This window comes from Oryx dammah, unplaced genomic scaffold, assembly GCF_014754425.2.
Source record: "Oryx dammah isolate SB20612 unplaced genomic scaffold, SCBI_Odam_1.1 HiC_scaffold_4, whole genome shotgun sequence".
NCBI lineage: Eukaryota > Metazoa > Chordata > Mammalia > Artiodactyla > Bovidae > Oryx > Oryx dammah.
This window is the reverse complement of record NW_024070188.1, coordinates 69,946,288-69,958,563: the sequence shown is the minus strand read 5'-3', so window position 1 is coordinate 69,958,563 and position 12,276 is coordinate 69,946,288. Positions and strand designations below refer to the sequence as shown.

Sequence of the window (12,276 nt, the reverse complement as noted above, 5' to 3'; positions counted from 1 at the left end):
AGAAATGTTAAACATGACATTTTACTCTTTCAAGGAATGCTCAGCACTGGAAACAAAATTAACATGCCAGGAGGATATTTTAATAGAACATTTGTTGAAATTTCTATCAAGGTAACCAATTGAGGCTGCTAGTCTAGTTATTGTCTCAGTTTGTGGTACCTTTGGATTGATTAAGAAACTGAAGTGTGCTGGTTGCCTTCTTTACCTGTCAATATGGCATGCTGCTGCTGCTGCTGCTGCTAAGTCGCATCAGTCGTGTCCGACTCTGTGTGACCCCATAGATGGCAGCCCATCAGGCTCCTCTGTCCCTGGGATTCTCCAGGCAAGAACACTGGAGTGGGTTTCCATTTCCTTCTCCAATGCATGAAAGTGAAAAGTGAAAGTGAAGTCACTCAGTTGTGTCCGACTCTTCGCGACCCCATGGACTGCAGCCCACCAGGCTCCTCTGTCCATGGGATTTTCCAGGCAAGAGTACTGGAGTGGGGTGCCATTGCCTTCTTCACAATATGCCATATAAACCTACATTTCAGGGCAACACATTTACAAAAATAAGAAGGCCAAACTCTCTGGGATCTAAGAGTCTGAAGAAGTTATGAATCTGAGAGACTGTGCTCTTATACATTTCAGGTAATTCTCCATTGTCATTCATTCTCTGAAAGCCAAGCAGAGGATCCCAAGATTCTTTTGTATTTATCAAAACTAAATACCTCAGGACTTTAGAACTGGGTCATTATATCAAGAAAAAAGACAAAAGCACAGTCAGGGGCCTGATGAGCTCTTCTGCCATGTTGTAAGTACTCAAGTGATGGACAGAAGGACTCAAATAAAGGAGGAAGGGTGGGCAGTATTGTGTGTAAGAGAATAATTTGGCACCATAATCAAATGTTAGTTGTATTTGTAGAATTTTGAACATCAGGATGAAAGTTGAAAAATATCTATTAAAATGCTCAACTTTATGTGCACCTGATATATGGATATTTGAAGAGTCTGGTTAATTGTATATATTTTACCTTTGAATTTTAGACCCTGTATTCACTTCCTGGGGCTGCCAATAACAAAGTGCCACCAACCAGAGGGCTTGGATAGCACACATATATTGTCTCACAGTTCCAGAGATTAAAAGTATGGGATCAGTGTGTCTATAAGATTGATTTGTTCTGGAGGCCTGTAAGAGTGAAATCTCATTCTCTTTATCTTCACATCATCTTCTCTCCATACATGTTTGTGACCAAATTTTCCCTTCTTATGACAACATTCGTATTGAATTAGCCTTCCCTCATGGCTTCACTTTAACTTGATTACCTCTTGTAGAGAACCTATCTCCAAATACCATTACACTTTAAGGTGCATGGGGTTAAGGACTTCAACATAGGAATGTGGGAGAAATGTGATTCAACCCATAACAGACCTTCACAATTAATTTACTTATATGGCATTTTATAATATAGAAAATAAAAGAACATATGTCAAAAATATTTGCTTCATGTGGCTAAAAACTACATTGCACATCCAAAAAGTCTAAGAGACTAACTGCGCGAAATTCACATACGCTCTCTATACTCTGCAGTCTATGACCCATAAGCAATAATAAAATTAGTTTTTATTGAAGAAGTTAATTAGCATCACTCACTAAATTAGAATTTGTCTTTAAGCAGTTATTCAGCCTTGACTGAAATCTGTTACAAGCACCCTTTTGGGGTAGAAATTTGGCATTAATAACTTAACACCTGACACCAGAGAACAAATTTTCAGTGGAAGGAGCTATACATGCTAATGAAGCTTGGAGCTTACTGGAGGTTGATTTTAATGTTTCTCTTGCTTTCTCACTAATGAGATCTAAATTATAGGACTGATAGACTTTTTCTTCACCCATTATTTAAAAGCCAGATCACATTTTAATTTCACATCAGATTGCCCACAAAATATTAAATAAGGTAAACATAGCACAATTATCCATCTTAGGAAATGTGTTCCTTTTTCTTTTTGTCCTAAATTCTTAAGCTGGATTTTGTGAAGAACCTCAGCAAAATCTGTTTTCTCTGTCTTTGAAATGGTTCTTTGTCTGTATGGCTAAGAATAGGGTGCCACAATTCAAGAGCTGTATCTCTTAGTGTGATAAGAAATAAACAAAAGCTTATGTTCCTACATTGATGTCACCATTCCTGTAGTTTTCCTAATTTTTTCTTTCCTGCGGACAAAAAATAATGCTAATTTTCACCTTTAAGAAAAGGTTATTCTGCCATTTCTTCTGGCCATTAAGGATGGAATTTGTGATGTGGAGCCTATAAAACTGTCTTCTTTCTTGATCTCTCTCTTGTCTTTTGCACCCTCCCCCTCCCCTTGTCTCAATACCCTGTGATATTTTGTGCAAAGTGCTTGGGTGCTCATTCTGCCCATTGTACTCATTATTGCCAGTGAGGGCTCCTTTGATTGACAGCTGAGGTGGCAAGTGAATTCTGATTCATATGCTTCAGTAGCTGTTGTACAACAGGTCCCAGATGGACAAGTGAAGCACGTGGTGTAGGATTGTGATGTAATTACCTGGAACCACAAATCCAGATTCACTCGAATGAATGCAATTGCTTTTGATTTGCAATCCAAGAAAGAAAGGTTCCAGAATGTCAGCCATCCATGTCTTTCCCTTGGTCTTCAACCAAGTTGTGACATCACTAGGGTGGATTTTATTTAAATTCAACCGTGTTAAGTCATGGTGGCAATAGTCAAAACTGACGTGAGTAGTTTTTTTCAATAATGGTACATTCTTGGAACTCCCCTGGTGATCCAGGGGCTAAGACTGTCCTCCCAACGCCAGGGGCCTGGGTCCAATCCCTGGTCAGGGAACTAGATCCCACATGCCTCAACTAAGGATTTGCATGTCACAACTAAAGATCCTGCATGTCCCAACAACAAAAAAATAGATCCCACATGCTGCAACTAAAGATCCTGCATTCCACATACTTTCTCACATCCGAGAGTTCCCATTTCTCACTGTTTGTCTAGGAATCATTTGTGGTCTTGAAACTAGTGTTGGCGAAAGTAAGAGCTTCACTTTACTGGTCCATGTGTAGAGCTAAGCAAGTCCACATCCTCTGGTCTCCATAATCTTTATTTACCAAAATGTATTGAGATTTATATACTCAGCTCCTCCTGCACATTTATTGGGATCTTCTAGCTAATGGTTGTTCTGGAATCTAGCTGCATATATTATGCATGTAATATGGTTAATTTCTAAAGAAATAAAAATCAATTCACAGAATCTGAGACCTCACTTTGGAGCCACTTTGTGAGTATCTCTGGGATAGATCCTGGTAATAGTTTTTATAAAAGCACCACATGTGTCTTGAATGCAAAGCCACATCTGGGTTGACTGTCAATATCCATTTGGTACAGTGCTTTCTCTTTGACCTTTCCAAATAATCTATAGTGAAGATGCCAGAAATCTCTGATGTAATTCATGATTGATAGTGAGTTATTCATTCCAGTTCTCTGGAAGTTTTATGATGTCATTTACAATATAATTGCAAGATATGATTTTTATTCTGTTATTGAGTCTTTGAAGTTTGGTATGTCTTCTCATTAAAACTACCTTACAGAAGACTTTTTATTCTCTAAATCCCATATTTCAACAAATTGCTTCTCATCTTTAAAAAAAAATCCTAATTTTATCATCTAAAGTATCTTTGACACCAAAAGGAGATTAAAACTGAGATGAGTAAAAATTGATTTTTAATGGTGTCAAATCATTCTCTTTTGAGTGGAGAAGTAAAAGTTTAATTACTATTTAGAAAGGACACACGTAACTAGAGATGTATCACCTACTATAAGAGACAACAAGCTGAAACAAGATGCATATCAAGGGCACATTAGCTGTCTGATTAAGCATATTCTATGGTTCTGTGTATTTCCAACAAGCCCAGTATTTTGTCTCCATATCCCATAGAATGGTTCTATATAATTTACTTTACAACTTCTTACTTTAAAAAATCAGGAATTATTTTATATTAATTTCTTAAATCTGTACTCTGACTCCTAGCATTTTTAGAGGAAAAATTAATTATGCTATGTGAAAGTTGGAAATATCTGATATAGAAACTGGTGTTATTCATATGTATCTGTCGGTGTGTATTTCAAGGGCTTATTTCCATTAGAAACTTGATGTGGGAAATATGTATGTTAAGGTCCCAACTTTGGGCCTCTTTATATTTGATTTATTCTGAGTTTCTTAAGGTTACTGGTTAGTTTAAATACATTTGAAGACCAACACTGAATGAGATGATAAAATAATGCTCTTTTTAAGCAACACAGTATGATCTATATAGTGAGTCTGGTTTGGGATTCTGGTTTCTTATTTCATAGGCTCAAATGTCCTGATTTACCGTTTGTATATCTCTATGAACTCTTTGGTATTTATGCAATTGTTGTGTGCTAGCCACTTTATTTTGGCATTTATTTACTAGCAAATACTAAATGCTCCTACTCAAAGAATACAGTATTTAACAGAACTCTAGGTAACATTTGGAATTTAGCTTGTCTGTCATGAATATTCATTTTAATATGTAACTAGTTCACTTCAAAATTTTGCCAATAAAAGTACATGATTGTTCAGTATAATTGAGCTGTCCACTTGCCTCTTTTCCGGTTATGTGTACATAAATATGCTAAGTTAAACCCCAAAGTATAGGTATGGTGGCCCAACACTATTACCTGCTTTGGCCCCCAGCAGATTGCTGTGGGAGGAGTCTTTATGGGATAGTTTGAAAGAAGGAAGGGAATGTCCAGATAGAGGGAGTTTCCTTCTCTCATTACAACAGCCAGAGAGAAGAGGCAGTGACCCATAGGTGGGACGTTTCCATTCCTGCAAAGACTGACTACTCAACTCACAGAGTCCTGGTCAAGCATAGCTCTGGGGTGCTCTAAATGTGTCCCTGCTAGTGGTCTTTTTCTCAGCCCACTGGGCCCAATGGAGTGTCTGAGAATTTTTTGGAGTCAGTAATAAAGTAAAAAACCTTTGGATCCTCTGCCCCTCTTCACATGGGGTTCTCTGGTGGCTCAGACTGTAAAGAATCTGCCTGCAATGCATGAGGCCTGGGTTCGATCCCTGGGATTGGAAATTCCTTTGGAGAAGGGTGATAAAAGCAAGGTCTGATGCTGTAAAGAGCAATATTGCATAGGAACCTGGAATGTCAGGTCCATGAATCAAGGCAAATTGGAAGTGGTCAAACAGGAGATGGCAGAGTGAACATCGACATTCTAGGAATCAGTGAACTAAGATGGAATAGAATGGGTGAATTTAACTCAGATGACCATTATATCTACTACTGTGGTCAGGAATCCCTTAGAAAAAAGTGGAGTAGCCATCACAGTCAACAAAAGAGTCCAAAATGCAGTCCTTGGATGCAATCTCAAAAATGACAGACTGATCTCTGTTCATTTCTAAGGCAAACCATTCAAAATCACGGTAATCCAAGTCTATGCCCCAACCAGTAACACTGAAGAAGCTGAAGTTGAATGGTTCTATGAAGACCTAGAAAAATTTCCAGAACTAACACCCAAAAAAGATATCCTTTTCATTATAGGGGACTGGAATGCAAAAGTAGGAAGTCAAGAAATACCTAAAGTAACAGGCAAATTTCACTTGGAATACAGAATGAAGCAGGGCAAAGGCTAATAGAGTGTTGCCAAGATAACGCACTGGTCAGAGCAAACACCCTCTTCCGATAACACAAGAGAAGACTCTACACATGGAGATCACCAGATGGTCAACACCGCAATCAGATTGATTATATTCTTTGCAGCCAAAGATGGAAAAGCTCTATACAGTCAGCAAAAACAAGACCAGGAGCTGACTGTGGCTCAGATCATGAACTCCTTATTGCCAAATTCAGACTTAAATTGAAGAAACTGGGCAAAACCACTACACCATTCAGGCATGACCTAAATCAAATCCCTTATGATTATACAGTGGAAATGAGAAATAGATTTAAGGGACTAGATCTGATAGACAGAGTGCCTGATGAACTATGGATGGAGGTTTGGGACATTGTACAGGAGACAGGGATCAAGACCATCTCCAAGAAAAAGAAATGCAAAAAAGCAAAATGGCTATCTGAGGAGGCCTTACAAATAGCTGTGAAAAGAAGACAAGCAAAAAGCAAAGGAGAAAAGGAAAGATATAAGCATTTGAATGCGGAGTTCCAAAAAATAGCAAGGAGAGATAGGAAAACCTTCTTCAGTGGTCAATGCAAAGAAATAGAGGAAAACAATAGAATGGGAAAGACTAGAGATCTCTTCAAGAAAATCAGAGATACCAAGGGAACATTTCATGCAAAGATGGGCTCGATAAAGGAAGAAATAGTATCGACCTAACAGAGCATAAGATATTAAGAAGAGGTGGCAAGAATACACAGAAGAACTGTACAAAAAAGATCTTCACGACCAAGATAATCACGATGATGTGATCACTCACCTAGAGCCAGACATCCTGGAATGTGAAGTCAAGTGGGCCTTAGAAAGCATCACTATGAACAAAGCTAGTGGAGGTGATGGCATTCCAATTGAGCTCTTTCAAATCTTGAAAGATGATGCTGTGAAAGTGCTGCACTCAATATGCCAGCAAATTTGGAAAACTCAGCAGTGGCCACAGGACTGGAAAAGGTCAGTTTTCATTCCAATCCCAAAGAAAGGGAATGCCAAAGAATGCTCAAACTACTGGACAACTGCACTCATCTCACAGGCTAGTCAAGTAATGCTCAAAATTCTCCAAGCCATGCTTCAGCAATGCGTGAACCATGAACTCCCAGATGTTCAAGCTGGTTTTAGAAAAGGCAGAGGAAACAGAGATCAAATTGTCAACATCTGCTGGATCATCAAAAAAGCAAGAGAGTTCCAGAAAAACATCTATTTCTGCTTTATTGACTATGCCAAAGCCTTTGACTGTGTGGATCACAATAAATTGGAAAATTCTGAAAGAGATGGGAATACCAGACTACCTGACTTACCTCTTGAAAAACCTGTATGCAGGTCAGGAAGCAACAGTTAGAACTGGACATGGAACAACAGACTGGTTCCAAACAGGAATAGGAGTACATGAAGCCTGTATATTGTCACCCTACTTATTTAACTCCTATGCAGAGTACATCATGAGAAACGCTGGGCTGGAGGAAGCACAAGCTGGAATCAAGATTGCTGGGAGAAATATCAGTAACCTGAGATATGCAGATGACACCACCCTTAAGGCAGAAAGTGAAGAAGAGCTAAAGAGCCTCTTGATGAAAGTGAAAGAGGAGAGTGAAAAAGTTGGCTTAAAGCTCAACATTCAGAAAACTAAGACCATGGCATCTGGTCCCATCACTTCATGGGAAATAGATGGGGAAACAGTGGAAACAGTGGCTGACTTATTTTGTGGGGCTCTAAAATCACTGCAGATGGTGACTGCAGCCATGAAATTAAAAGACGGTTACTCCTTGGAAGAAAAGTTATGACCAACCTAGACAGCATATTAAAAAGCAGAGACATTGCTTTGCCAACAAAGGTCCGTCTAGTCAAGGCTATGGTTTTTCTAGTAGTCATGTATGGATTGAGAGTTGGACTATAAAGAGGCCTGAATGCAGAAGAATTGATACTTTTGAACTGTGGTGCTGGAGAAGACTCTTGAGTGTCCCTTGAACTGCAAGGAGATCCAACCAGTCCATCCTAAGGGAAATTGGTCCTGGGTGTTCATTGGATGGACTGATGTTGAAGCTGAAACTCTAATACTTTGGCCACCTGATGCGAAGAGCTGACTCATTTGAAAAGACCCTGATGTTGGGAAAGATTGAAGGCAAGAGGAGAAGGGAACGGCAGAGGAACCAGTCCCACCCTTAGCTGGATTTCAAATTCATTAAGAAAAGACACCTTTATGGCTGTCAGCACTTAGGAAATTTCAATGGATTTTGGAACTCTGTGTCAGATATGGGGATGAAGAACAAATATATATTTCTTATAATAAATAACAGCATCACAGTATGTCTACTTATTTGTTGTTATTGTTTTTATAATGTCCTCTAATAAAATTTTATAGTTTTTTCTGGATTAAAGACATTCCTACATATTTTATAATTTTGTCATTATTTTTGAATAAGACTCCCCTCCTCCCAATCTGTTTCTACCTGGCTATTAGTAGTAAGAGAATGGTTATTTGATTTTTGTGTATTTTCTTTCATTTAGATAATTTAATCATAACACTTTTAATATTGTTGATAGCTCTTATAGTTGAATCTTTTTTGACAGAGAGATATTTCTTCTTCTACATTATAGATTTAGATGAAGCATATAGAATAGTGTTGAATACTAATGGAAATAATCCTTACTTTGATTTTATTTAAAAGAAGGTTGTTATTAGTTTCTCATAATCTATACTATTTGAAATTTTTATACAGAGCTTTAAACAGGAATGATTGCTGAATTCTAGCACATATTTTCCAGAATTGATGATATAGTCATAGGAATTTTGCCCTTAATTTGTTAGTACTTTTAAATATGTTGATGGAGTTCCTAATATTGAACCACATATACATTCATGGAATAAGTATAACATGGTGGACTTATTTTAATATATTGCTAGATTTGGTTTCCTAATGCCTATACCCTGACCTTCTAGTTAATTGAATTATTTGTTTCCCTCAAAACGCCACCACCAGTATTTTTGTCTTTTAATAGTAATATTGGTTCTCATGTTCTTAATACAGCTTTTCCTGTGCCCGGTGTTACAGGTTGATTGCATTTTAATACTGCATGTTTTATGCAGCTGCAATAACACCAACAATAGTTATAGTCGACTCCATGTGTTCTTCTTAGGATTCTACCAAATATCTGGCTGGGTAGCTGCCCTCGCCAAGTGGAACACGTAACCATCAAACTGAAGCATGAACTAGGGGTTACAGCTGTAATGAATTTCCAGACGGAATGGGATATTGTACAGAATTCCTCAGGCTGTAACCGCTACCCAGAACCCATGACACCAGACACTATGATTAAGCTGTATAAGGAGGAAGGCTTGGCCTACATCTGGATGCCCACACCGGATATGAGCACTGAAGGTAAGTGTCCAAGGGAGCTTGTTGGATGTGTTTCAGAGAAGCCCGTGTTGGTTTTTGCCTGTCTGTCTGTCTGCCTATTTACTTACCTACCTGTCTATAACTGAAAACCTATATCTGAATGATAGATATGGAAAAGTATAAGGTTTGGGGGTTAATACATTATATACATATACATATAAGATATATATATCTTTTGGCTAAGATTCTGTTTCACATTGGTTCTTTTAATTTATTTATTCATCAAACATATTTATTGTGTATCTACTGTGTATGTGGGGCCCTAGGCTGGTGGCTGGGAATTCAAAGGTGAAGAAAAGCAGGCACAGCTCCTGTCCTCATGAAGCTATAGTCCAATAGGGAAGATAAGCAGTAATCAAATGGCTGCAAATAGAAATGTAAAGCTCTGGTAAGTTTTCTGATTATAGAGTTACATAGATCCTGCAATGAGAGCACACACAGGCAAATCAGACCTAGGAAGAAGGGAAATCAGACCTAGGAAGAAGGGCCAGGGAAGGTTTCCTTGGGTGTGCTTGAGCTGAGATCCAAACTGGGAGTTGGGCACAAGTGAGGTGGGCAGAGGCTTCCAGACAGAGGCAGTAGCTTGTAGAGAGTCCTCCTTGCAGGAGAGCACATAGTATTGTAGGAACTGAAAGATGGGCAGTGTGGCTGCAGGTCTGGGAAGAAGGGAGCAGAGTCCTGCAGGACTTGGGACACAAAGAAAACTTGAGACTCTATCCTTATGCAGTCAGAAGCAGTTGAAAGGGAGGGAGGCTGAGAGATGCTAAGATAACCTTTCTCCCCACCAGCCCCCAAAAGTGCCCTTTGATTGCAATTTGGAGTACGTAGGGATGGGCCCATAGTGAGTCTGGGGAGGCCAGTTAGGAAGTTACTGCAGCAGTTAAGGTGAGAGGTAAGGAGAGAGAACTGCAGCTTGGGGCAGGGTGGCAATAGTGATGCTTCCATTTACTGCACAAACACTGGCTGAACCTGTCTCTGTGAAGAGGGAATTAGGGTGTGACACAGGTGCTGCCAAGAATCTGAGACAAATAAGGAACAGTTTGATCTCACGGTAAGAGGCAGTAAGGCAAGTTCAAAGCTAATTAAAGTGCAAAGAAGAAGGTGATGAGGATGAGTCACACGCGCTAGGAGGTTTATGGTGTGGGAGGAGAATTTCTGCAGAGAAGCACAGGGAGGCGATGTGAGTGTCCTGGGATTTGAGGCAGGTCAACGTAGAGGGAGAAAGGGCATGCCGGGTGGGAGGAACAACCAAGGCACAGAGGCGTGGAGGGATTTTAGAGGAATAATCTGTATTTCAGCCTGGTCGGGGAATAGGGTTCTTGAAGGAAAGGAGTGGAGATCTCTGAATCCAAGAGAACAAGCTATTCGAATAATATCAATCAGATGCCAGCAGAGGGCAGCAGAGAGCTATGGACTGGCTCAGAATGAGGGCGGTTCAGTTCAGTTCAGTGGCTCAGCCCTGTCCGACTCTGCGACCCCATGGACTGCAGCATGCCAGGCCTCCCTGTCTATCACCAACTCCAGGAGCTTGCTCAAACGCATGTCCATCGAGTCGGTGATGCCATCCAACTATCTCATCCTCTGTCATCCCCTTCTCCTCCTGCCTTCAACCTTTCCCAGCATCAGGGTCTTTTCCAATGGGTCAGTTCTTCGCTTCAGGTGGCCAAAGTACTGGAGTTTCAGCTTCAGCATCAGTCCTTCTGAGGGCATTTGGTGAACTGCTATTCTGGAGGAAAGAAGGAAGACAGTGATGTCCAGCAAAGAAATCAGTCGTCTTCCCCCCAAAATGCATTATGTATCAAACTCTGGTTTGAACAATTTCGAACGTTAACTCATTTAATTCTCATGACAAGAGTCCAGACAGGCGTTATCTTCATTTTTCTGAGAAAGAGAATGAGGGACACAAAAGTTAAGTAACCTGGCTGGTGTCATACAGCAGAGACACAGCCTGGATTTCAGCACACGCAGTCAGACTCAGAATACTGCGCTTGCCACCGTGCAATGAAGCTTCTCTACATGCTCACATGGACTCTTCATGCACTTTATACAGACCACCACCCACACTTTCAACCTGCCACGTTCATCATCAGCTGGATTTAGACAAAGACATGAGTTTCTTGGTCTTCCCTGGTGGCTCAAAGGGTAAAGAATCCGCCTCCGGGAGACCTGGGTTTGATTCTTTGGTTGGGAAGACCCCCTGGAAAAGGGAATGGCTATCCACTGCAGTATTCTGGCCTGGAGAATTCCATGGACTGAGGATCCTGGCAGGCTACAGTCTACGGGGTTGCAAAGAGTCGGACACAACAGAGCAACCTTCCCTTTCACTTCATGAGTTTTCAGGGAGATAGCTTGTCTCCCCAGTCAATACTCCAAGATGTAGGTGGGGACCTGGGGACTCTGACAGTCTTAGGACCTTGGCCATCTTGACTCTTTATGAATATTTATGGTCCTGCTGGCCAGGCCGGGCCCCTCAGTGGGTCTGTCTGAACTGAACTATCATTGGGGATGAGGAATTATTTTTCCTTCTGAAGGTTTGGTTGGCTGGTTACTCTTCTTGGTGATGAATGCTGATCCATTCTTTGGAGAGCTTCGAGAGCTCTGTCTTTTTCCAAGGAATTAAAAAAACAAAAAAACAAAACCCAAATCATTATTTGCACAGAAAAGTACAGTGAACCTGGGTCACATTTGCCCTGTCCAGTTTGCTTCTCTGGCTTCAAAACTGAGAAGGTTGTTAGGATAGTGTGCCCATAGCTTCCAGGGAGGGTTTTGCTTCTAGCTTCGTTATTCCATTGGAATAGGATGTGAGACTAGGCTCAGAGAAGCTGAGATAAATATGGCTTGCCCTACCCCAAGCACTGATTACCCCAAAACCTTGCTAATTGGTAGGGAATTTGTTCGATCGTTTGGGAATATGCAGAAGCCTGAGGGAAAATGCTATCCCCAAGGAGCCACTGGAATTGTATTAAAATCTTGTGGGGGTCATGGAGTCCCAGGACCCACGCATACAATGGACTGTCTTTCACACGGAGGCAGTTTGGAAACAAGAGAAATGGCAACAAAATGAAAGCTCCCACTTGAAAAAAGCCAAAACCGGAGAGCAAAGAGTTTCTTTGGTTCAGCAAAACCTGGGAGAGTAATCAAAGGGTTAACAACCACTCCTGAATTGCAGAGGAATTTTTGA

The 12,276-nt window shown here is 40.4% G+C and overlaps 1 protein-coding gene across 2 annotated transcripts in view; it reads left to right on the top strand.

Annotated features, from left to right (window-relative positions):
• The window catches only part of EPM2A (EPM2A glucan phosphatase, laforin), a 106,871-nt gene that overhangs the window by 85,941 nt on the left and 8,654 nt on the right, over positions 1 to 12,276 (top strand). The window contains exon 3 of one of the 2 annotated variants that reach the window (XM_040238632.1): positions 8,836 to 9,077. The exons of the other annotated variant lie outside the window; for it this stretch is intronic. Coding sequence (XP_040094566.1) covers positions 8,836 to 9,077 — 242 coding nt within the window. The remainder of the gene's footprint in view (positions 1 to 8,835; positions 9,078 to 12,276) is intronic. 2 annotated transcript variants of the gene reach the window in all.